The 26,469-nt window shown below is 34.9% G+C and overlaps 1 protein-coding gene across 4 annotated transcripts in view; it reads left to right on the forward strand.

Annotated features, from left to right (window-relative positions):
* The window catches only part of CPNE8 (copine 8), a 278,744-nt gene that overhangs the window by 243,855 nt on the left and 8,420 nt on the right, over positions 1-26,469 (forward strand). For 3 of the 4 annotated variants that reach the window (NM_001098085.2, XM_010805078.4, XM_024991935.2), the window contains 4 exons: positions 2,727-2,854; positions 14,723-14,825; positions 16,872-16,929; positions 21,665-21,738. In NM_001098085.2, coding sequence (NP_001091554.2) covers positions 2,727-2,854; positions 14,723-14,825; positions 16,872-16,929; positions 21,665-21,738 — 363 coding nt within the window. Of the gene's footprint in view, positions 1-2,726; positions 2,855-14,722; positions 14,826-16,871; positions 16,930-18,711; positions 18,807-21,664; positions 21,739-26,469 lie in introns of those variants that run through there. The other variant, XM_010805075.4, reaches the window with a different exon arrangement.

Raw genomic sequence — 26,469 nt, forward strand, 5'->3', positions numbered from 1 at the left:
CTCACCTTTGTGTATGATTTTTTTCCATTTGTTATCTAATTCTCTCCTTTTCTGTTTTTCCTGCCTCCATATTCATTCCTTACAACCAAACCTATGCAAAGGAGAGACTTTTTATTCTTTGCATCTTAAATGATTCTTTGAACCGAACTCAAATATTTATAGAAGGTCACACTCTAAATTTATGAAAAATAGTTTCTAAAATTGAGAAAGTGATGATGATAATGCTTCATCTTTAATTTTACCTAATAACTATATGACTTTAACTTTTTTCAAAGCACTTTTTTCTTGAATAAGACAGACAAAGGTTTAAGTAGGTCTTTGGAGAGATAGTACTCCATTTAACTTTTGTGTTAACCTCATCCTAAATAACTACAATATATAACTGTAGATGCTGAAAATGGCAAATAGAAAAACTTCAGTCCGTGTCAATCTGGCAATTAGTGTACTACCTAATGTTACCAAACCTTCACATTTCCATGGTAAGAATTTGTGATATATATATTAACAATCGTTAATGTTTATCAAACCGAATTCAAATAATCTTTCAGATAGCAAGGGAAGTGTCTCACTATTCACACTGTTCACTGAACCTGGGGTAGGTAAGGTGCAAGCAAGGAAACTGGAAGAAGATTCAAGGAGCCACAGGAACTGCAGACACGTTTATTCTCTAATGGCTGGTGCGGCAGCCATAATGCAGCCATGCTGTATTCTCTGATGATTGACTCAGCAGACACAGCCATAACACAGCTGCAAGGGCTTTTCAGGTAGAGCTTATACAGTTTTACAGAAAAAAAAAAAAGTGGTCCATGACCAAATGAGTACATCATGACATGCAGGCACAGTGCTATAAATGATCTCAGATGTTACATAACCATGGAAAGTCATTGTTTATGAAATGAGGCAAAAGCAAGAGGTCCTGGGGCAAGAGAACCTGACCATTGCCATCATGGCCAATTGCTTTTTCCCTACAAGAGCTCTTTAACAAAAATTTTGAATCCCTAATTGGTGAGTTTGAGGCTGGCACAAATGTTGAAGTTGAGCTTTAAACAATCAAAAGGATCTAAGGTAAACCCCATCTTTTTATTTGAAATATGTGTAGGAATAGGTATTGTGGAAAAAGAAAGGGTAAATATCCCCGTATTACCAATTTAGCACTTTTGATTGTGGAATGCCATGGCTCACAATGATATTTGATGACTCATTACACTGTACCTGAAGATATAATTACTCATTACCCTGTACCTGAAGATACTGAAGTTTTCAACAGTATGTAAACCAGGAACTTCCATATGTTCAAGCTGCATTTAGAAAAGACAGAGGAAGCAGATATCAAATTGCCAATATCTGTTGGATCATCAAAAAAGCAAGAGAGTTCCATAAAAAACATCTACTTCTGCTTTATTGACTATGTCAAAGCCTTTGACTGTGTGGGTCACAACAAACTGTGGAAAATTCTTAAAGAGATGGGAACACCAGACCACCTGACCTGCCTCCTGAGAAACCTGTATGCAGGTCAAGAAGCAACAGTTAGAACTGGACATGGAACAATAGACTGGTTCCAAATCAGGAAAGGAGTATGTGAATGCTGTATATTGTCACCCTGCTTGTTTAACTTCTATGCAGAGTACATCATGAGAAATGCTGAGCTGGATGAAGCACAAGCTGGAATCAAGATTGCCAGGAGAAATATCAATAACCTCAGATATGCAGATGACACTGCCCTTAAGGCAGAAAGCGAAGAACTAAAGAGCCTCTTAATGAAAGTGAAAGAGGAGAGTGAAAAAGTTGGCTTTAAGCTCAACATTCAGAAAACTAAGATCATGGCATCTGATCCCATCACTTAATGGCAAATAGATGGGGAAACAATGGAAACAGTGATCATTGAGACTTTATTTTTGGGGCTCCAAAATCACTGCAGATGGTGACTGCAGCCATGAAATTAAAAGATGCTTGCTCCTTGAAAGAAAAGCTATGACCAACCTAGACAGCATATTAAAAAGCAGAGACATACTTTGCTGACAAAGGTCTGTCTAGTCAAAGCTATGGTTTTTCCAGTAGTCATGTATGGATGTATGAGTTGGACTATAAAGAAAGCTGAGCGCTGAAGAATTGATGCTTTTGGACTGTGGTGCTAGAGAAGACTCCTGAGAGTCCCTTGGACTGCAAGGAGATCCAAGCAGTCAATTCTCAAGGAAATCAGTCCTGAATATTCATTGGAAGTTCTGATGCCGAAGCTGAAACTCCAATCCTTTGGCCACCTGATGCGAAGAACTGACTCACTGGAAAAGACCCTGATGCTGAGAAAGATTGAAGGCTAGAGGAGAAGGGATGACAGAGGATGAGATGGTTGGATGGCATCACCGACTCAATGGACATGAGTTTGAGTAAGCTCCTGGAGTTGGTGATGGACAGGGAAGCCTGGCGTGCTGCAGTCTGTGGGGTCACAAAGAGTCGGACATGACTGAACGACTGAACTGAACTGAACTGAAGTTTTTTAAAGTTTTTTAATGACTGCACATTACCACATATCACAATCTATTTAATATTGATATATTATAATCTATTGTTGATTACTCAATTTATTATTATTATTTGCTATTATATATATATAACTGAGTTTTCTTTGAAAAAGACTTTATGGATATCAACATGTGTTGTCCTCTTTTTTAGATTATTTTTATAGACATTATTCATTCTTTTCCTGTTTTTGCTGTAACTTTCTACAGAATGGGAACCCCCAAAACCCCTACTGTAATGGCATTGATGGTGTCATGGAAGCTTATTATAGGAGTCTGAAATCTGTGCAACTGTATGGGCCAACCAATTTTGCTCCTGTAATTAATCATGTAGCAAGGTGAGTAAATAATTTGTTTATTTTAGTGTGCTGGACCAGAATGAAATCATAATTTTATTGTTGGCATGGCTCCACAAATGCAAGTTGTTTTCTAATAATTTACCTCCGAGAAAGTGAAGGAAAAGATATACAGTAAAAGAATCTCCATTGAGCTATCATGATACTTCAATAAGAACTTTATATCAAAATATCAAATGAAAACTATACACTGGCTTATGTTAGGACCTATATTTGTTCAACCGGAAAAAAATTTTATTATTTGAATAAGCATCCATGAAAGCGATATCGATCACAATCTCAATTGTGAAATCACTCATATCTAAGATTATATTCCATAGCAACATAGAAGTAATAAGAGATTGAATTTATGAAGACAACTAATGCCTTTCAGTGATATATAGGACTTGTATATTTTGTAAATTAATTCTTTGTCAATTGTTTCTTTTGCTATTATTTTCTCCCATTCTGAATGTTGTCTTTTCACCTTGTTTGTAGTTTCCTTTGATGTTCAAAAGCTTTTAAGTTTAATTAGGGCCCACTTTTTTATTTTTGTTTTTATTTCCATTACTCTAGGAGGTGGGTCATAAAGGATCTTGCTTTGATTTATGTCAATTGTCCTGCCAGTGTTTTCCTCTAAAAGTTTTATAGTTTCCAGTCTTACATTTAGGTCTTTAATCCATTTTGAGTTTACCTTTGTGTATAGTGGAAAGAAGTGTGCTAATTTCATTCTTTTACATGTAGCTGTCCAGTTTTGCCAGCACTACTTTGTCCAGGCTCTCTTTGTCCCATTGTATATTCTTGCCTCCTTTGTCAAAAATAAGGTACTCATAAGTGTGCGGGTTTATCTCTGGGCTTTCTATCCTGTTCCATTGGTCTATATTTCTGTTTTTGTGTCAGTACCATACTGTCTTGATGACTGTAGCTTTGTAGTATAGTCTGAGGTCAGGAAGATTTATTCCTCCAGCTCCATTCTTCTTTCTCAAGACTGCTTTGGTTAGTCAGGATCTTTTGTGTTTCAACATGAATTGTGAAAATTTTGTTCTAGTTCTGTGAAAAATGCCATTGGTAATTTGATAGGGATCGTGTTGAATCTGTAGATTGCATTCATTTTCACAATATTGATTCTTCCTACCCAGGAACATGGAATATCTCTCCATCTGTTTTTGTCATCTTTTTTTTCTTTCATCAGTGTCTTATTATTTTGTGTATACAATTATTTTGTCTCTTTAGGTAGATTTATTCTTAGATAATTTATTCTTTTTGTTGCAATGGTGAATGGTATTGATTCCTTAATTTTTCTTTCTGATTTTTCATTGATAGTATATAGGAATGCAAGTGATTTCTATGTATTGACCTTGTATCACTTTTGTACACATGCATATAAATATGTATAATGTATATAAATTTTAGAAAACATGAATTTTTGCCTAACTAAAAAAATTATGATATTTTGATTCCACTTATTTGACTTAGTATTAATAAAATGCTAGATTTCTAATTAAAAAATAGATATGCAACAAGCAACAGAAAGGTTTACCATATAGTATAGGAAACTATAGTCAATATCTTATAATAACCTATGATAGAAAATAATTTCAAAAATAATATACGTGAATTTGTATAACTGAATCACCTTGCTGTGCACCTGAAACATTGTAAGTCAACTATGCTTCAATAAAATATATCTATGTTTCAGTTCAGTTCAGTTGCTCAGTTGTGTCCGACTCTTTGCGACCCCATGAATCACAGCACGCCAGGCCTCCCTGTCCATCACCAGCTCCTGGAGTTCACTGAAACTCACGTCCATCGAGTCGGTGATGCCATCCAGCCATCTCATCCTCTGTCGTCCCCTTCTCCTCCTGCCCCCAATCCCTCCCAGCATCAGAGTCTTTTCCAATGAGTCAGCTCTTCACATGAGGTGGCCAAAGTACTGGAGTTTCAGCTTCAGTATCATTCCTTCCAAAGAACACCCAAGGCTGATCTCCTTCAGAATGGACTGGTTGGATCTCCTTGCAGTCCAAGGGACTCTCAAGAGTCTTGTCCAACACCACAGTTCAAAAGCATCAATTCTTCGGTGCTCAGCTTTCTTCACAGTCCAACTCTCACATCCATACATGACCACTGGAAAAACCATAGCCTTGACTACTTTGTTGGCAAAGTAATGTCTCTGCTTTTGAATATGCTATCTAGGTTGGTCATAACTTTTCTTCCGAGGAGTAAGCGTCTTTTAATTTCATGGCTGCAGTCACCATCTGCAGTGATTTTCTATGTTTAGAAAAAATAAAAGATGAGGGAGCATAACAAGTAAGTGAGCTGGAAGATGGAGTAGCGGAAATCACTACCTCAGAACAGAATTTTTAAAAAAAGAATGTATAAAAAACAAGGTCCTAATATATAGTGCAAGGAACTATACTCAGTAGTCTGTGTAAACCATACTGAAAAAGAATATAGAAAATAATGTTTAAATGTGTATAACAGAGTCACTTTGCTGTGCAGCAGAGACTGGCACAACACTGTAAGTCAATTATACTTCAATAAAAAAAAGAAAAAGGAATGAAAAGAAATGAGGACAGTCACAGTGGCCTTGGGGTCTCATTTGTATTATAGAGGTCCCAGAAGGAGAAGAGAAAGAGTCAGAAAACATTTGAAGATATTGTAGGTGAAAAATTCCCTAACACGAGAAAGGAAACACTGAAGTGAAGAAATCACAGGGAGTCCCATACAGGACAATTCCAAGGAGGAACATGCCAAGATACATATTAATAAAATTGATAAAAGTTACAGACAAGGAAAATATGTTGAAAGTAAAAAGAGAAAAGCAATAAATAACATAAAAGGGAATTCACAAGAGGTTATCAACTTATATATCACCAGAAACTCTACAGGTCAGAATGGAGTGGCATGATATAATTCAGGTGATGAAAAGGAAGAACTTACAACCAAGAATACTCTTATGCAGAAAGGCTCTCATTTTGATTCAGTGGAGAAATCAAAAGCTTTACAGAGAAGCCAAAACTAAGAGAATTCAGAACCACCAAACCAGCTTTCAACAAATGCTAAAGGAACTTCTCAAGGCAAGAAGAACACCAGTAACTTAAAGCAACCTTGAACATATATAGACTACTATATCAAAACCTCACAGAAACAGCAAACCAAAATCTACAGTAGATACACACACTCCCAAGAAATGTATCCCAACCACAACACTAAAGATAGTCATCAAACCACAAGAGAAGAAAATGAAAAAATAAGGGAAGAAATACATGTATGGCTGAGACCCTTTGCTGTTCACCTAAAACTATCACAACATTGTTTGTTAACTGGCTATACTCCAATACAAAAAAGTTTTTAAAAATCCAAGATAATTAAGAAAATGGCAATAGGAACATACATATGGATAGACACCTTAAACAGATTAAAGCCTCCAATCAAAAGACTGGTTGAATAGATGCAATAACAAGACCCATATTATGGTGTCTACAAGAGACCCACTTCAGACCTAGGGACACATACAGACTGAAAGCAAAGGGATAAAAAGATTTTCCATGCAAATGGTGAGTAAAAGAAAGTTAGAGTTTAAATCCATACAAACTTACCTCAGGAAACAAGAAAAAATGTCAAATTAAGAACCTAACCTTACACATAAAACAACTAAAAAAGAAGAAAACCAAAACCTAAAGTTAGTAGAAGCAAAGAAATAATAAAGAACAGAAATAGAGACAGAAGAAACAACAGCAAAGATCAGTGAAACTAAAAACTGGTTCTTTGAAAAGGTAAAATTTGATAAACTTCAGCCAGACTAATCAAGAAAAGAGGAAGAGAACTCAAATCAATACAATTAGAAATGAAAAAGGAGCATAACCAATACCACAGAAATACAAAGAAATCATAAGAAACCGCTGCAAGCAACTATATGCCAATAAAATGGGCAACATATAAGAAATGGACAAAGTTACAACCTTCCACACTAAACCAAGAAGAAACAGAAAATATAAACATACCAGTCACAAATACTGAAAATGAAACTGTGCCTAGAAAACTTGCAACAAACACAAGTCTAGGACCAGATGGCTTCACAGTCAAATTCTACTAATATTACATATTTGGAGAAGCATTAACACCTATCCTTCTCAATCTTTTCCCAAAAAATTGCAGAGGAAGGAACACTCCTAAGTTGTGTGCTCACCATCTCCCTAATACCAAAATCATACAAAGATATTACAAAAAAGAAAATTATAGGACAGTATCACTGATGAAGATAGATGCAAAAATATTCAACAAAATACTAGCAAACCAAATCCAACAACACATTAAAAGGATCATTCACCATGATCAAGTGGAATTTATCCAGAGATGCAAGAATTCTTCAATATGCACAAATCAATGTGATAACACCACATGAACAAAATGAAAAATCAAATCAATATGATTATCTCAGTAGATACTCAGAAAAAACTTCTAACAAAATTCAACAGTAGTTTTTTATAAAAACTCTCCAGAAAGTGGGCATACAGGGAACAAGTTGTTGCTTCTGTTTAGTCACCCAGTCATGTCTGACACTTTGCAACCCCATGTGCTACACCACACTAGGCCTCTCTGTTTCTCATCATCTCCCAAAGTTTGCCAAGTTCATGTCCATTTCATCAGTGCCATCCAGCCATCTCATCCTCTTGACACCCTCTTCTCCATCTGCTCTCATCTTTCCCTGCATCAGGAACTTTTCCAATGAGCCAGCTGTTTGCATCAGATGACCAAAATACTGGCGTTTCAGCTTCAGCATCAGTCCGTTTCAGCTTCAGCATCAGTCCTTCCAACAAGTATTCAGGGTTTCCCTTAAGACTGACTGGTTTGATCTCCTTGCTGTCCAAGGGGCTCTCAGGAGTCTTATCTGGCACCACAATTCAAAGGCATCAATTCTTTGGACCTTCTGTCACAACTGTACATGATCACTGGGAAAACCCATAGGGAACATATCTCAACATAATAAAGGCCATGTATGACAAACCCACAGTAAACATCATTCTCAACAGTGACAAATGGAAAGCATTTCCTCTAAGATCATGAACAAGACAAGGGTGTCCATCTTGCCACTTTTATTAAACATAGTTTTGGAAGTCCTAGCCAAAACAATCATATAAGAAAAAGAAATGAAAGAAATCCAAATTGGAAAATAAGAATTAAAACTGTCACTGTTTGCAGATGACATGATACTATACATAGAAAATCCTAAAGATGTTATCAAAAAGCTACCAAAGCTCATCAATGAATTTGGTGCAGTTGCAGGATACAGAATTTATGCATGGAAATGCCTTGTATTTCTATACACTAGCAATGAAAGATCAGAAAGAGAGATTAAGGAAACAATCCTATTTACCATCACATCAAAAAGAATAAAATACCTCAGAATAAACCTATTGAAGGACCTATGCTCAGAAAACTATAAGATACTGAAGAAAGAAATTAAAAGATGACACAAACAGATGGAGCACTATACCATGTACTTGGATTGGAAGGATCAGTGTCATCAAAATGACTATATTACCCCAGAGTAATCTATAGATTCAACTCCTGCCAAATTAGCAATAGCATTTTTCACAGAATTAGAACAAAAACATTTACAACTGTTTGGGAACACAAAATATCTCTAAAAATCAAAACAATATTGAGAAAGATAGAGCTGAGGAATACGGCTTCTTGACTTCAGATTAAACTAGAAAGCTACAATAATCAAGACATATGGTACTAGCACAAAAACAGAAATATAGATCAGTGAAACAGAAAGTCCATAGATACACCCATGCACCTATGGTCAACTAATCTATGACAAAGGAGGCAAGAAAATCCACTGGAGAAGAGTCTCTTCAATAAGTGGTGCTGTCCAATGGAAAACTGGACAGCTACATGCAAAACAATGAAATTAGAACATTCTCTAACACTATATAAAAAAAGAAATTAAAAAAGGATTAAAGACCTAAATATAAGACTGGATATCATAAATCTCTTAGGGAAAACATAGGCAGAGCACTCTTTGACATGTTGCAGACAGATTTTTTGATCCACCTCCCAGAGGAATGAAAATAAAAACCAAAATAAATGAATAGGACCCAATTAAACTTAAAAGTTTTTGCACAGTGAAGCAAACCTTAAAATGAAAAGACAACCCCACAGAATGGATTAAATATTTTCAAAAGAAACAACTGACCAAGGATTAATCTCAAAAATATATAAACAACTCATGCAGCTCAATACAAAAAAAAATTTTTTAATTGAGCAAAAGATCTAAAGACATTTCTCCAAAGAAGTCCTACAGATGACCAAAAATTACATGAAAAGATATTTAACATCTGTAATTATTAGATAAATTCGAGTCAAACTACCATGAGGTATCACCTCACATAAGTCAGAATGTCATCATCAAAAAAAAAATCTACAAACAATAAATGCTAAATAGAGTGTGGAGAAAAGGGAACCCTCCTACCCTGTTGGTGGGAATGTAAATTGGTATAGCCAGTATGCAGAACAGTATCAGTTCAGTTCAGTCACTCAGTCGTGTCTGACTCTGCAACCCGATGAACCGCAGCACGCCAGGCCTCCCTGGCCATCACTAACTCTCGGAGTCCACCCAAACCCATGTCCATTGAGTCAGTGATGCCATCCAATCCTCTCATCCTCTGTTGTCCCCTTCTCCTCCTGCCCTCAATCTTTCCCAGCATCAGGATCTTTGCAAATGAGTCAGCTCTTCACATCATATGCCCAAAGTATTGGAGTTTCAGCTTTAACATCAGTCCTCCCAATGAACACCAAGGACTAATCTCCTTTAGGATGGACTGGTTGGATCTCCTTGCAGTCCAAGGGACTCTCGAGAGTCTTCTCCAATACCACAGTTCAAAAGCATCAATTCTTTGGCACTCAGCTTTCTTTATAGTCTAGCTCTCACATCCATACATGACCACTGGAAAAACCAGTTGACAAAGGGATGTCTCTGCTTTTTAATATGCTGTCTAGGTTGGTCATAACTTTCCTTCCAAGGAAAACAGTATAGAGGTTCCTTTAAAAACCTGAAAATAGTAATCAGTTCTGTCACTCAGTCGTATCCAACTCTTTGTGACCCCATGGACTGCAGCATGCCAGGCTTCCCTGTCCATCACCAATGTGATCCAGCAATCACACTCAGGAGCATATAATCCAAGAAATCTGTAGTTCAAAAAAATAACTGCATCCCAGTGTTCACTGTAGCCAGGACGTGGTAGGAACCAAAATATCCATTTATGGAGAAATGGATAAAGAAGATTTGGTACATATGTATAATGGGATATTAATCACGAAAAAGAATGAAATAATGCCATTTGCAGCAACATGGATGGACCTAGAGATTGTCAAACTGAGTGAAGTAAATCAGACAGAGAAATACAAATATTGTAGGATATTGCTTATATGTGGAATCTAGAAATAGAAAATAGTACAAGTGGACTTATTTAAAAAAAAAAATAGAAATAGTCACAAATGTAGAAAACACATTTATGTTTGCCAAGGGGGAAAGGTGAGGGAAGGATAAATTGGGATATCTGGATTAATACCTACATACTACTATATATAATGTAGATAACTTGTAATGCTGCTGCTGTTGCTAAGTCACTTTAGTCATGTCCGACTCTGTGCAACCCCAGAGACAGCAGCCCACCAGGCTCCGCCGTCCCTGGGATTCTCCAGGCAAGAACACTGGAGTGGGTTGCCATTTCCTACTGTATAACACAGGGAACTCTACTCCATACTCTTCAATGTCTTACATGTGGAAATAATCCACAAAATAGTGAATATATTATAACTGATTCATCTTGCTGTACAGCAGAAAGAAACTAACACAACCTTGTAAATCAACTACACTCCAGTGAAAATTAATTTTCAAAAGGTAAACAATACCCCCCCACCAAAAAGAGATCAATTAAGCCACCTAGAGTAATATTTATATTACATAATACTCAATTTTTTATAATCCATCTCACCATTTTTAAAGCATAATTTGGTATGAAAATCATAAAAGCCATACTGTTGTTGAACTCATAGAAGCATCTCTCTCTACCATTTATTGTTACTGTTGTTCAGTCGCTAACTCATGTCCCACTCTTTGAGACCCCATAGACTTCAGGGTGCCAGGCTTCCCTATCCTTCACTATTTCCCAGAGTTTGCTCAGACTCATGCCCTTTGAGTCAGTGATGCTATCCAACCATCTCATCCTTTGACCCTCCTCCTCCTGCCAGTATCAGGGTGTTTTTCAATGAGTCAGCTCTTAGCATCAGGTGGCCAAAGAATTGGAACTTCAGCTTCAGCATCAGTCCTTCTAATAAATATATTTCCTTGCAGTCCAGGGGACTCTCAAGAGTCTTATCCAGCACCACAATTCAAAAGTATCAATTCTTCAGCAGTTGGCCTTCTTTATGGTCCAACTCTCGTATCTGTACAGGATTACTGGAAAAACCACACCTTTGACTATATGGACCTTGTTGGCAATGATGTCTCTGCTTTTCAATATGTTGTCTAGGTTTGTGATAGCTTTTCTTCCAAGTAGTAAGTATCTTTTAATTTGATGACTGCAGTCACTGCCCACAGTAATTTTGGAGCCCAAGAAAAGAAAATATGTCATTGTTCCCACTTTTCCCCCTTCTATTTGCAATGAAATAATGGGACCAGATGTTGTGATCTTTCTTTTTTGAATGTTGATTTTTAAGCCAACTTCTTCACTATCAACTTTCACCCTCTTCAACAGTCTCTTTCTTTTTCACTTTCTGCATTAGAGTGGTATCATCTGCACATCTGAGGTTGTTGATATTTCTCCCTGCAATCTTGATTCCAGCTTGTCCTTCATCTAGCCCTGCATTTCTCATGATGTACACTGCATATAAGTTAAATAAGCAGGGTGACAATATACAGCTTTATTGCACTTCTTTTCTATTTTAAATCAGTCTATTGTTTCGTGTTTGGTTCTGACTGTTGCTTCTTGACCTGCACACGGGTTTCTCAGGACACAGGTAAAGTGGTCTGGTATTCTCATCTCTTTAAGAATTTTCCACAGTTTGTTGTGCTCCACACAGTTGAAGGCTTTAGCATAGTCAATGAAGCAGAAGCAGATGTTTTTCTGAAATTCTCTTGGTTTCTTTATGATCCAGTGAAAGTTGGCAATTTGATCTCTGTTTCCTCTGCCTTTTCTAAGTCAAACTTGTACACCTAGAAGTTCTTGGTTCATATACTATTGAAGCCTGCTTGAAAGATTTTGAGCATCACCTTGCTAGTATATGAAATGAGCCCAATAGTATGGTAGTTTGAACTTTTTTTTTTCATTTCCCTTCTTTGGAATTGGAATGAAAACTGACCTTTTCCAATTCTTTGGCCACTGCTGAGTTTTCCAAATTTACTGACATACTGAGTGCAGCACTTTAACAGCATCACCTTTTAGGATTTGAAATAGCTTGCTGGAATTCCATCATCTCCACTAGCTTTGTTTGCAGTAATGCTTCCTAAGGCCCACTTGACTTCACACTTCAGGATGTCTGGCTCTATGTGAGTGACCACACCATCATGGTTTATCACCAGATAACCATGATGACCTTAAAGGTCATTGAGACCTTTCTTATATAGTTCTGTGTATTCTTGCCACCTCTTCTTAATCTCTTTTGCTCTGTTAGGTGATTACTGTTTCTGTCTTTTATCATGCCCATCCTTGCATGAAATATCCCCCTGATATCACCAATTTTCTTGAAGAGATCTCTAGTCTTTTTCATTCTGTTGTTTTCTTCTATTTCTTTGCATTGTTCATGTAAGAAGGCTTTCTCATCTCTCCTTGCTATTCTTTGGAACTCTGCATTTAGTTGGGTATATCTTTCCCTTTCTCACTTGCCTTTTGTTTCTCTTCTTTTCTCAGCTATTGTAAAACCTCCTCAGACAATCACTTTGCCTTCTTGCATTTCTTTTTCTTTTCAGTGCTTTTGGTCACCACTTCCTGTATAGTTATGAACCTCCGTCCATAGTTCTTCAGGGATTCTGTCTACCAGATCTAATCCTTTGTATCTATTTGTCACCTCTACCATATAATAAGGGATTTGAGTTAGGTCATTCCTGAATGGCCTAGTGATTTTCCCTACTTTCTTCAATCTAAGCCTGAATTTTGCAGTAAGGAGTTCATGATCTGAGCCACAGTCAGCTCCCATTCTTGTTTTTGCTACTGTATAGAGCTTCCTCCTGTTAATCACATGAAATATAAACCTTATGTTTTTGAGGAATAGTCAGTAAAAAATGCTTTTTAAAAATAATGAGTACTTAAATTTTTTTTTAATTAACTCCTAAGGGACATTATCCTATTTCTTAAGAAAAAAAATTTTAATATAAAGTAGGAGAGTAGGTTCATACTTTGGATTTTCCATTGCTTATGTTACGGTCACATTAATACAAATGTCTTAGTGCCAAGATCAGTTGTTCAACATTGTGGGAGCATTTTTGACTATATGTTGTAGAACTGGTTCCATAGTGTATGAAACTGTCACTTAGACTGTATTCTCTTCATAAGTCTATAAAATTACCATACATTTTATTAACAGATGTGTAATTATTAGTTTCTCTTGTCTGTGGCAAAGTTGTAGTGTTTCTTGTTCATATAGTTATTAATTCTGCTTTACAAGAAATTAAATTTTGCCCTGATCTATTAGGCCATTGGTTTGTCCACAATGTATTCAAACTTTATTATTATAGAGTCCATCAGGTACTGATTTTCATTGATAATCAGCAGATATTTCATTGAAATAATTTTTCTGTGATTTACTTGATGATTTTTTATAAACTGTCCTCTATGAGCTTCTTCATTACTCATACCATAATGCTTCTTCATTACTAGATATGACCATTATACTAGTTATGTACTAAAAGTCATAAAACATATTCTATTGAGAATGTCATCAAGATACTCAGAATGGGAGAACAAAATGGAAAAAAAGAGAAATATAGTAGTAAAATTCTCCTGTTTATTTCTAGAATTATTTGGTGAGAATTCTGCAGTAGAGTACAGAAGATAAGTACTAGAATATGTTCTCATTACATGCCTAATTTTTGTCTTTGTTTTTTATATCACCAATTTAACATGTATTAAAGACCTAGAACTATAGCTTTGTCAAAAAGTATTTCTTTTCTTCCATTGCATTTTTTTAATTAAGGTGAAACTCACATGACATAAAACCAACCATTTTAAAGTTTACAGTTCAATGACATTTAGCATTTTCACAGTGTTATGCAATCATCACTGCTATCTAGTTCCAAAACAAGAATAATCATTTATATAATTTAACATACATAAAAATCTACCAGTGTAAATGGTATAAATATTTACTACCATACATGAAATTTCCTTATTAACAATAGAAAGTTGCATTATCTTGATTTTAAAGATAAGAAAATAAAGTTTAGGTAGCTTATGCAATTTATGCAGAAGATCATACACATTATATGTTGCTTAGACAAGATGTCTATTTCCAAAAGCCATAGCCATTTCCTCTGTGGTAACATACCTTCCAGCTCACCTTTTATTAGTGAATGAATTTCTAAGGCTTCCCAGCATTTCTGTGTGCCAGCATCCAGTATGCTGTTATTCTAGTGTGATATCTTGTATGCTGTTATTCTAGCAGCATACTGTTATTCTAGTGTGCTATTTCAGAGAAAAAAAAACTGTATATTTGAGAATTTGCATAATATAGGCTCCTAACAAATGTTTAAATATTTTCTTGAGATTAACAGATGTGTTGACTATTCCTAATTATATTTAGCAGCTATCATGTGAGAGAAACTGTTTTATTTTGGGTATTGTTTACCTTTTATTTGCCTTTCAGATATGCTGCTTCCGTAAAGGATGGCTCCCAGTATTTTGTGCTCCTAATTGTGACAGATGGTGTTATCTCAGATATGGCTCAAACTAAGGAGTCCATAGTTAATGTAAGTAGGAGTCATTCTGTCTTGGGCTGGCTAAATGAAAGCATGGTGCTACTTAGGTTAATTAACTGAAGTCTTCTTAGTTGACTTAACTGTGAAACAAAATGCCTTTGCAGCCAGTGCATTATCTAGACAACTCTTTTATAAATAAAAATAAATAATATCATCAACTTCATGTGCATGAGTGTGTTTATTAGTTTAATGTATATAGTCTTACAATTTGTACAGAATATTTATTAATATTTGCATTTCAGTTACAGGAGAACTGTGCTAATTTCTATGTTTATAGAACTGGATGGGGACTAGTTGCTAATTATGTGCTACATTTATGATTAATTGATTGTCTTCTTTATTAGACTATAATCTATAAAATCTGTATTTATTAGATTGCAATCTATAAAATTATATCTGGTTTTACTTACCTTTCTATATTCAAGTTGAGCAGTATTTGACACGAAGTAGACATTAGTAAAAATGGTTGTATGAAAGATTGTTTATCATATTTCATAATTATTAATGACATAATTATTACTAGCATATAATTAGCTGTTTGTGTGAAAAAAACTAGTTACATGTGGGAAAAATCAAATTTCTATAGACATATACTTAGCAAAACCAAACACAAAATGAAAGAGAGGTAAAAGCTTGCATATTATGTGGCACACTATCTTGCATAATATGTGGGAGCCTGGATGGAAAGGAAGTTTGGGAAAGAATGGATATATGTATATGTATGGCTGATTCCCTTCACTGTTCACCTGAAACCATTGTTAGTTGGCTATATTGGGCTTCCCTGGTGGCTCAGATGGTAAAGAATCTACCCACAATTCAAGAGATCTTGGTTTGATCCCTGGGTCAAGAAGATCCTCTGGAGAGAGAATGGCAATCCACTCCAGGATTCTTGCTTGGAGAATTCCATGGATAGAAGAGCCTGGCGGTCTACAGTCCATGGGGTCGCAAAGAGTCAGACATGACTGAGCAACTAACTTTCACTTTCACTCCTATACAAAAGAAAAAGTTAAAAAAAAAAAACTTGAAAGGTGTTTCTCCAAAGAAGATACACAAATGATCAACAAGCTAAAGAGCCTCAACATCACTAATATTTGGAAAATGCAAACCCAAACCCCAGTTAGATATCACTTCACACGTTATGGCGGCCAATATTAAAATTTTTTAAAAACTTAAAATAAAAAATAAACTAATAGGACATGTACTGAAGAACAATTATTCATATTTCAACGACCTAATGATGTGGTTGCTATATTGTTCCATCTTTCTGCTGGTGGATCTCATAGTCTTAGCATAAAATTATTTAATCATACTAATAATAACTTTCTATAATTACCATTGTAGTCACACATTTACTATAAAAATTGCTTTTCCTAACCATAACTATAAATGAGATAGAGTACTACTTTTTCTTCCCAGGTGACCCTATTGGTAAAGAACCTGCATGCTGATGCAAGAATGGCATGGGTTCAATCCCTAAGTTGGGAAGATCCCCTAGAAGAGGGCACTGGCAACCCACTCCAGTATTCTTGCCTGGAGAATCCCACGGACAGAGAAGGCTGGCAGGCTACCATCCATAGGGTTGCACAGAGTCAAACACAACTGAAGCAACTTAGCATGCATGCATGCACTACTTTTTCACAAATATGGTATCTTTTTTCACCTTTCAGTAACAAAAAGATCTTCAAATAGAGAGAGAACATGAAAAAAGAGACTAAAGATATCCAGAGTCAGCTTAGGAAGATTTTGCCTGAAAATAGCAAGTGTAAGCAAATACTCAGTTTTTTAAAAAAATAATATTATCCAAGACTGGTCATTCCTGAAGAAAATCCAAGTGAATTAGCATATGTATGGAGTTCAGAAAGGATAAGAGTGGAGTCAAGTATATTATTCTGTGTTAATATTAAATATGTCCAAAAGTATTTTAATGAACTTCTGTGAAAAAGTGTCAATACTTAGGATATTATTTTCTTCCTAATTCTTAGTTGTTTTCCTAATTCATTTTCTTAATTGTGAACAAATTCTGTATTCTCTTTGAAGGCTTCGAAACTTCCAATGTCAATAATTATAGTAGGTGTTGGACCAGCAGAATTTGATGGTGAGTAACAAAATTTCTATAGCATTAATTGGGAATTTATTAACTGTAACTCATCATGTACTTACATATCTATCACTCTTTTGTTTGCATATAGGGATATGAGTGTGCATGTGGATTTGTATACTATGTCCATGTACATACAGACATAGATATCACATGATAGCGTCTATTGAAGTGAGCAAATTAAAAGAATGTCTTCTGAGTAGTTCATTATCTCTCTAGTATAGGTTAATTCAACCATGTAGTTTTCTGTTTTATTATAGATGAATTGTACCTCAAAATATTCCTTAATATTGAGTGATAAATTGAGTTTTTGTTCCTAAGGCAAAACACACTCTGGGTTCCCTAAAAACTTTTAAGGGTGAGCCCTAAATAAATAAACCACTATGCTGTGAAGCATAATAATGGATTTTCAGACCTTGGCTAGTTGATAGACATTATCTTTAGAAATATTTATGTTCTGTCATATGAAAGACTAAAGTAAAATGAAAATGGATATGACTATCTGAAACTTAATAAGACTATATAATTATGCTAAATTCACGTATTGGGTAGTTTTCTGTTTCTGTTGGCTCAAGCCATCTTCAAATGCCAATTAGTGATGGGTGTTCATGTAACTAGTAATCTGGGTAAATTCTAAAGTTAGTCTGTTTCTTGTCACCTGATGGATTCCTTTAAGAGAACTCTATGCTAGATAGCAACTGTATAACCACATAATATTCACCTGATTCATGTGTTTTTACATTGATAATGAGAGTATTTAGCTTGGAACTTTAGAAATTAGAATAATTTAAAAATATTTGAAACAACTCTTGGTATGTTACAGGTTAATTTAGGCACATAGGTGACTAATCATAATATGATCATCACTAAGATGATTCTTGCTTAACTACCAGTGCCTCCCCAATACGAACAGTATAGATCTGTCAGTCTCAGGTAAAACAACACAGCAGTTATATTGCTGATCTTGGAGATTCTTTCCTTTGATCCCATACTTGGCTGGTCACACTTTGCATCGTTATACTCTTCCAGTTTCTAAAGCAAAATCAGTTTAGCCCTGCCTGCTGTTGCTCCTGCTAATATTTTCTCTGTCTCTGAATATTTACATCTGTTTTCATTGTCCATCAGGCATGAATCTGAGCTACCTCTCTGGAGTCAGGAAAACTAAGACACATCTTTCTTGTTAATACTTTGTGTACTTGATCATCTGCATTGAGCAGTGATAGGCTACAATTCACAAACTTTACCAATTGCTAGGTTAAAGTAATTCATAATTTCCTTTTCAGTTACTAATTTGCTTTTGCCTCTCAATTATGCAGTTTTCACTGGGTACATCCCACGCCTCCCAGAGTCCTGTGGAAGACCATTGTTAGGTGTAAGACCTCAGTCACTTGTTCCTCAACCTCCCACACATAATGTGTGAATACAGAGCAACTGACATTTCCTGGTGAATATTTCTGGTCATAGATTTCTATTCAAAGCAGCAGGCACAGCTATTTGGGTACTACCCTCATACAATAGCCACACGTATTTATTTTCCTCAATTCTTTTGTTCCCCATGAATTATTTATCAGAGTTTTGAGGTATGAAAATTCATTATTTCCCCCTCTGACTTCTTGAACTAACTAAAAAAAATATGCAAGAGTCACTCAAATAGAAATCAAAATGTAAGTTTTATTAATAGTAGTTCAGAATTAGAGAATCTGAGTTACCCTGTGCACAAACTCAGATTTCTTGTTTCTTTTCTGCTCCAAAATTAAATGACCTCACCTTTATCTCAAGGCCTCCTCTGGACAGCAGAGCCTTGCCTATTTCTCATGCCACAGGGAGAAATTGCCTTCAACCTGAGGATAGAATACTCCAAAAAGAGATTCAAGGTCAGTTCCATCTCCCAATCTTAGTTATCCTATGAATCACTCTTCTCAAGAGGAAGAGTGAGTGAAGATTATAGACATAAGGAAGTTGCCTGCCCATAGAATTCTGTCCTGGGAATTAAAGTGAAATTTTCCTCTGGCAAGCCTACAAACAGGGAATTAGGGTCCTGAAACAGCTGATTTTTGTTTTCACCCTGATGGAAGAAAATTTCTGAGTTACATTCAAGTTGGTATTATCTTATCAGAGGAGCCTTTTTCTAGGCACTTCCAAATCTACCACAAGTAAGTTTATATAGTATGCATATAAATTAGTAGGAAAAGACTGAAGTAAAACTTGAATATTTTCTCAGTTAGCTACATAAATCCAACATCTACATGTATTTCAACCAAGAGGTTTACATAGGCAAGAAATACAACATATTGCCATCTATTCTTTGAAAGTAGAAGAAATATAAATTAACTGTTAGATTAATGAGTAATGTCTTATTTCTGAATTTAAATATCTTATTTCTAAATTTCAATGAGAATAATTTAAAACTTTCTGTATACTTTTTCAAAGCAGAATTTCTTTGCCCTTAAAATGCAACAAGTCAATGTAGTATCCATATAATTGCCTTGATCCAAGTTTAGGAGAGGGGGGAAAATATAAGGGGTTCTAACATCATTTTGTCTCCCAAGGCTAGAAAGAAATACAGGTCTGTTTCTTACACATCTTTTTTCCAAAGAGGGGATCAGGTGGGGAACTGGGACTTAACGATTTCAGGCTCCTTAAGGACCAGATGATCTGAAAAATTGAAGGGTGAACATTTCCCTTCCACCACTTACATGTCATTTCTTTTCTTCTTGCTCTCAAATGTGTAGTTCCCAATTCTGCTACCTGCAGCCTTTTAACCCAAAGGACATACTGAAAAGTGGGTGATATTTTTATAGCATCTCATTCTAATACATTATTGCCTGAATAACTGCCATTTTCTTTAACTGAAATGAAACACTCACAAAGACCAATGGAGATTGTAGAGGACTGTGGAAGGTGAGGCCCAGAACATCATCTAATTTTTGTTTTCTATTTTTGAGTGAGTGTAGGGTAATCATTATGAGTTGTTAGCAAATTAGATAATATAGGAGAAAATTCTCTGATTGATGACATGTCACCATCAATGTTCATTTATGTCTCAAAGCAATATGAAAATTTTGAAAACAAACCTAGAAGAAAAAAGAAATTAATTATTGAAAATATTTGAGTATATTGAATTTTCCTATTTAGATCCCTATAAATAGGAAAGGAAAAAAAGTTTTTTTGTATTTTAAATAATTTAATTGCCTTGTTAATGGAAATTTATATAATTTACTAAATATTGACATATATTATATATCTAAGCAGATTACTAGATGATGGTTCACTATCAATTATGTGTACTGGCAATGTTTCACCCCAGATATTTATTCCTGAAAATATGTAGAAAAGTAAAACTTAAAAAACATGTTGTTAAAAAAAAAAAGCATAACAATATAAAGACCAGTTTGATGGTTGCCAGAGGCTTGCCAGGGTTGGAGGTGGGTGAAACAGGTGAAGGAAGTCAAAAGGCACAAACTTCTAGTTATAAAATAAGTAAGTCATGGGGAAGTAATATACAGTGTGGTGAGTATAATTAATACCATGTTGCATATATGAAGGCGGCCAAGAGAATAGACCTTAAAGTTTTTATCAAAAGAAAAAGAATTTATAATCATGTGTGTTCAGTTAGACTCATTATGGTGATCATTTCACAGTATACACAAATAGTGAATCATTACATTTTACTGCTAAAAATAATATAATGTTATTTTTCAGTTATACCTCAATCAAAAAAAAATAGGAAAAGCAGTAAAATATCTTTAACTGAAATGCATTATCCAAGCACTGAAGAAATCAGTGAAAAGGTGAGGACTGTTTTTAGAGGGCAAAAAGCAAACAGTTGCAAATGGCTCTCTGGAGTCTGGTGAATATCATGTGTGTACAAAATGAGTTATTAGTAAGAGAATTATACTTTAAGTACAAATTAGCATTCCTCATGTAATTAGTTATTTACAGAACTCTCACCAAAAAACATTAAACTCTGGAAAATGTTCTCAATTGCAGCATAACACTACTGTATACCATCAATCCTGTTATATCACAGCATTCCCAAATAACAGTTGACCTATGTAATGTCAATATTATTTTTAACCAATGAAAAAAATCATACCTCAGAAAAATTATGATTTATCCAGTCACTAAAAGATGCCTTTTGTTTTTTTTTAATTTTATTTTATTTTTAAACTTTACATAATTGTATTAGTTTTGCCAAATATCAAAATGAATCCACCACAGATATACATGTGTTCCCCATCCTGAACCCTCAAATCTATTCACAAAAAGATTACAGACAATATGATTGCATAGTTTGTTGTAATTTCAAAGAGAATAAAGTTCAAATTATTATTGGAAATTCTATAATGATTAGTACCAAGTTTCTTAAGTCAGGAAAAAACCATTAAAACTGAATGAATTAGCCTCATTTGATGAATCCATTATGTAAGCATGTAACCCAGAGTTGAGAATTTTTAGGATGGGAGATGTACCTAAAGACTTCTACACTGCATAGGCTGTCCTCACTTTTCAAAGCATCACATGAGGTCTTCGCTTGCTTTCTGCATTTGTAAAATTGTCATTCAATTAAGTTTTGGGGAAGAAATTGCTGCGGAAATGAAAGGATCAGCAAGCTTTCTGCCTTTACATAGGACATATTGTTACTTCATACATCTTGATTTCCTTATTGCCTGCATTGTTAGAGTATAATGGCTAAAATGCATTAGATAAATTATCCTATTTTATTTTCAAGCAATGGTTGAATTGGATGGAGATGATGTAAGAGTTTCCTCCAGAGGAAAATATGCTGAAAGAGACATTGTGCAGGTAAGACATTTGATGAAAATTATTTATTTTGTTCATTATAAAGAGTCCATGTCAGTTCTGATTTATAAATGAACAGCTTAAATTGAAATCAAACCTCAGGTTCTGTTTAATTTAGGCAGATGATTATGAGATGCATGTTAAGTAACAGGGCCTAAAATAAGCACCCAATTACTTTCCCCTGTACTTCATGTTCACCACATATAAAACAGAATTGTTAGTAAGTATCTTTTCTTACTTTATTATTATCAGAAAAGATCATTGAAGTCTTTAGTAAAATTAAAATTCAGAAACACAACAAACTTTTAATGATGCTTATTTATTATTTAGTCCTCAATAAAGATTAAAAATATTTTAAGATAGCTGATACATATGAAGCCTAGCTAAACTTAGTAGAAACAAACCAAAAATGTAAAATTTTTTATTTTTCTCATAGATTATTGCTAGAAAAGTAGAAAAATAGATCTTAGAATTATATATAAATACAAAAATTATATAAAGAATATGTATTAATATAGCAATATATAATAACAATAATTTGTATAACAATATAATAAAATATAGCATAATAGTAGATTATATGTTTCTTTATAAATATATATATATATATATACACATGATTCATAATTCTGTTAGAATCAAGAAAAATACTTAACTGAAGTCTGTTCTGGGAGGGAATAGAAAGAAAAGAATCAGTTTAACCAAATTTTAACCAATACAGTAAGTTTATGATTGAAGCAATGGAGTTAAATCAATTAAACTTCTGCATACTTTAGAGTGTTTATATCTTTTAGGATGTCAGAAACAAAAAAGACTGTGAAGTACACCTTTTAAATAGGAAATGGAAGTCCCTGTTACAATTTGAGCACATGATTTAAGTTTTGAAAGTGCAAATAATGGAATTCAATATTATCTCCTAAATAATAACATATATTCACCCATAATATAGTCATTAACAAAATCTATTTGGAATCTAATAGAATTTGGTTCAAATCCTGGATTCTCCTCCGTGATAACCTGGACGAGCTTTCTAAATTTCAGTGTTCTGGCATTGTTGTAAAGATTTAATCATTAATGTATATAAAATACATTACTTAACACTCAATAAAATGCAACAAAAATAATTTTTAAAATTAGGGAAAATAATATAAAATAATCCATGAATATAATAAAAAAGATTAATCTTGACAAAGACAAATGCATTGTTCTTTATCAGTCAGCAAAGTTGTTTTACGATAGAAACATCTGTATAACAATTTTTTAAGGAAACAATTAAATATGATTTAAACTTTTAACCTAATGTTCACATTAGGTTAAAAAGCACACACACGTGAATAATTTGTTTAAAAGCATTTGACAAAGGGAACATGGTGATATGGTAATCTATTTAAGAATCCCACAATGTTTTGTTTTTATAATTAGACACTTTATTCACCTTAACCTGGTTAGCATAATTATAGATCCAGGTAACTGCACTTTTTTTTAAAAGTCTCTCCATAATATTTCATTCACAATTTCCTTAAAATCAAATTACTGCAAGGAAGTATAAATTTGAAGTCCCTTAAAATGTGTTACGTTGCTGTTTTAATGCATTTTTACAAAGTTAAAAGAGGCAACTTCATTTTCATAGTATCATCTAAATGATGCTTAAAGGAAATTGGCATTACTGTCTCCCTTATAAGGTAGCTGCCTCCCAGGTGGCGCTAGTGGTAAAATATCTGCATGCCAACACAGGAGACACAAGAGATGTAGGTTCGATCCCTGGGTGGGGCAATCCCCTGGGGGAGGAAATGGCAACCCACTCCAGTATTCTTGCCTGGAAAATTCCATGGACAGAAGAGCCCACAGGCTACAGTCCATGGGGTGCAAAGAGTCAGACACAACTGAGCACACACACACAGTAGAGGGTGGTTAAGATTGCTCATATCTTTAAGATTTCCTTTAAGATGACTAATATATTACGTTAGTGACAACCAAGTGTTTTAGTTATTTCATTTATGAAACAAAAGTTCCCTTGATCATGAAAGTCTTTTGTCTCTAATTGGATTTGCTACATTGGACAGAATATTGAGATAGGATTCAGGTCTACGAAATTAAAATGTTGTCATTCTGATCTTGAACAAGTCAATAAATTTCCCTGAGCCTTTCTTTCATTATCTCCAGACTCCATCTTTCTCTCTCTCTCTCTCTCTCTCTCTCTCTATATATATATATATATATATATATATAATGCATAAATGCATTACAACAGCAACACAACACATTTTTAAGGACTTTAATTTTCTCATTAAAAGTCAGAATCTTGAGACTAATATATCATCATAAAGTGACACTGAGGTCACCAAAGATTTTGAAGACACCTGATGATATATAGCTAAAGACTCAAGGAATTGACTCAAGCTATTCTACCATATAAAGCTGAACTGAAAAAGTCATGAGATGGTACAGATACTGAACAGGATCTTCCCAGAGAATTAGTAGCCTCCTGAGTGACAATGGCATCTTGACTTACATGTCTATATTTATTTAAAGATATTTGATGAATCCTTTTCTAATCTTACGGAAAAGTTCCTAAATGCTGATTATCTTTTAAAAATAGTTTGCAGGGTAATCATTTACATATCACATTGTATTCAAGAAGAATTAGCATTTTTCCTCTCACCTTAATTAAAATCTCAGAACATTGCACAATTACAGGTTTCCTGGTTCTACCATTCACTAAAACATTTTTAAATGAGTTATTTTTAAGAATAGAAATATTCTTGAATATTTATAATATTGAGGTTGCAAAGACACACCAAGAATAATATTGTCAATCTTCCTACCATCAGAAAATACCTAAGTCATCATAATCAATGCTGTAAACACTGGTGGTTAAAATAATGTCAGAAAATAAGATCTATTTAGGCTGTCTTAACTTTTTGCTACTTTCAATTTCTTACACATTGCTAATCAAGTTAACACACTCCAAATGATATCCCAAATTTCTTAAGTGGACAAACAAAAGCCTAACTGTAAATGGTAGAAGGTAGCTGAGTTCCACAGAAAGTTGGGAGTGGTAGATGGGATTTTTATTATTATGTCAAATATTAAGCGGCATCCAACTTCTCCATTGCTGTTGCTGTTCAGTCACTCAGTCATATCAGACTTTTTGTGACCCCATGGACTGCAGTACACCAGGCTTCCCTGTTCTTCACTATCTCCCAGAGACTTCTCAAACTCATGTCCGTTAAGTGGATGCTGCCATCCAACATCTCATCCTCTGTCATCACCTTCTCCTTCTGCCTCCTATCTTTCCCAGCATCAGGGTCTTTTCCAATGATTGGCTCTTTGATTCATGTGGCCAATGCATTGGAGCTTCAGCATAAGTCCTTCCAATGAATATTCAGGGTGGATTTCCTTTAGGATTGACTGGTTTGATCTCTTTGCTATCCAAGGGACTCTCAAGAGTCTACTCTAGCACAACAGTTTGAAAGCGTCAGTTCTTCGGCGCTCAGCCTTCTTTATGGTCCAACTCTCACATCCATACATGACAACTGGAAAAACCATAGCTTTGACTCTACGGAACTTTGTTGGCAAAGCATGTCTCTGCTTTTTTAATATGCAGTCTTGGTTTGTCATAACTTTTCTTCCAAGGACCAAGCGTCTTTAAATTTCATGGTTATAGTCACCATCTACAGTGATTTTGGAGCCCAAGAAAATAAAATCAGTCACTGTCTCCACTTTTTCCCCATCTATTTGCCATGAAGTGATGGGACCAGATGCCATGATCTTAGTTTTCTGAATGTTGAGTTTTAAGCCAGCTTTTTTTACTCTCTTTCATCTTCATTAAGAGGCTCATTTCATTCCTCTTCACTTTCTGCCATAAGGGTGGTGTCATCTGCATATCTGAGGTTATTAATATTTTTCCCAGCAACCTTGATTCCAGCTTTTGATTTATCCAACGGGGCATTCTGTATGATGTACTCTGCATGTAAGTTAAATAAGCAGGGTGACATTATACAACCTTGACATATTCCTTTCCCAATTTGGAACCAGTCCAATGTTCTGTATCCAGGTCTAACTGTTGCTTCTTGACCTGCATACAGGTTTCCCAGGAGGCAGATAAGGTGGTCTAGTATTCCCAAATTTAAGAATTTTCCACAGTTTTTTGTGATCCACACAGTCAGAGGCTTTAGCATAGTCAATGAAGCAGAAGTAGATGTTTTTCTGGAATTCCCTTACTTTTTCTGTGATCCAACAGATGTTGGCAATTCAATCTCTGGTTTTTCTGTCTTTTTTAAATCCAGCTTGTATATTGGGAAATTTTCAGTTCACATACTATTTGAAGCCTGCTTTGAAGGATTTTGAGCATTACCTTCCTACTATGCGAAATGAATGCAATTGTGTGGTAGTTGGAACATATTTTTGCATTGCCCTTCTTTGCGATCAGAACGAAAACTGACCTTTTCCTTTATGTCAAATCTTAAGTGGCATCCATCTTATTCATATAATAATAATACTTAATCATTTATTAAGTCCTTCATATGCTAGGCAGGCTAAGAGCTATAACATTACTTCACCTTGACCTTATGAGACAAGTACTTGATTACCATATTTTATAAAAGAAAAAATGAAGTTTTATCTTTCTTGTCCATACTCACATAGCTAGTAAGAAGTAGTGAAATGAAAATGATAGTCACTCAATTGTGTCCAACTATGTGCGATGCCATTGACTCCAGCCCCCCCAGGCTC

Source organism: Bos taurus, chromosome 5, assembly GCF_002263795.3.
Source record: "Bos taurus isolate L1 Dominette 01449 registration number 42190680 breed Hereford chromosome 5, ARS-UCD2.0, whole genome shotgun sequence".
NCBI classification, from domain to species: Eukaryota; Metazoa; Chordata; class Mammalia; order Artiodactyla; family Bovidae; genus Bos; species Bos taurus.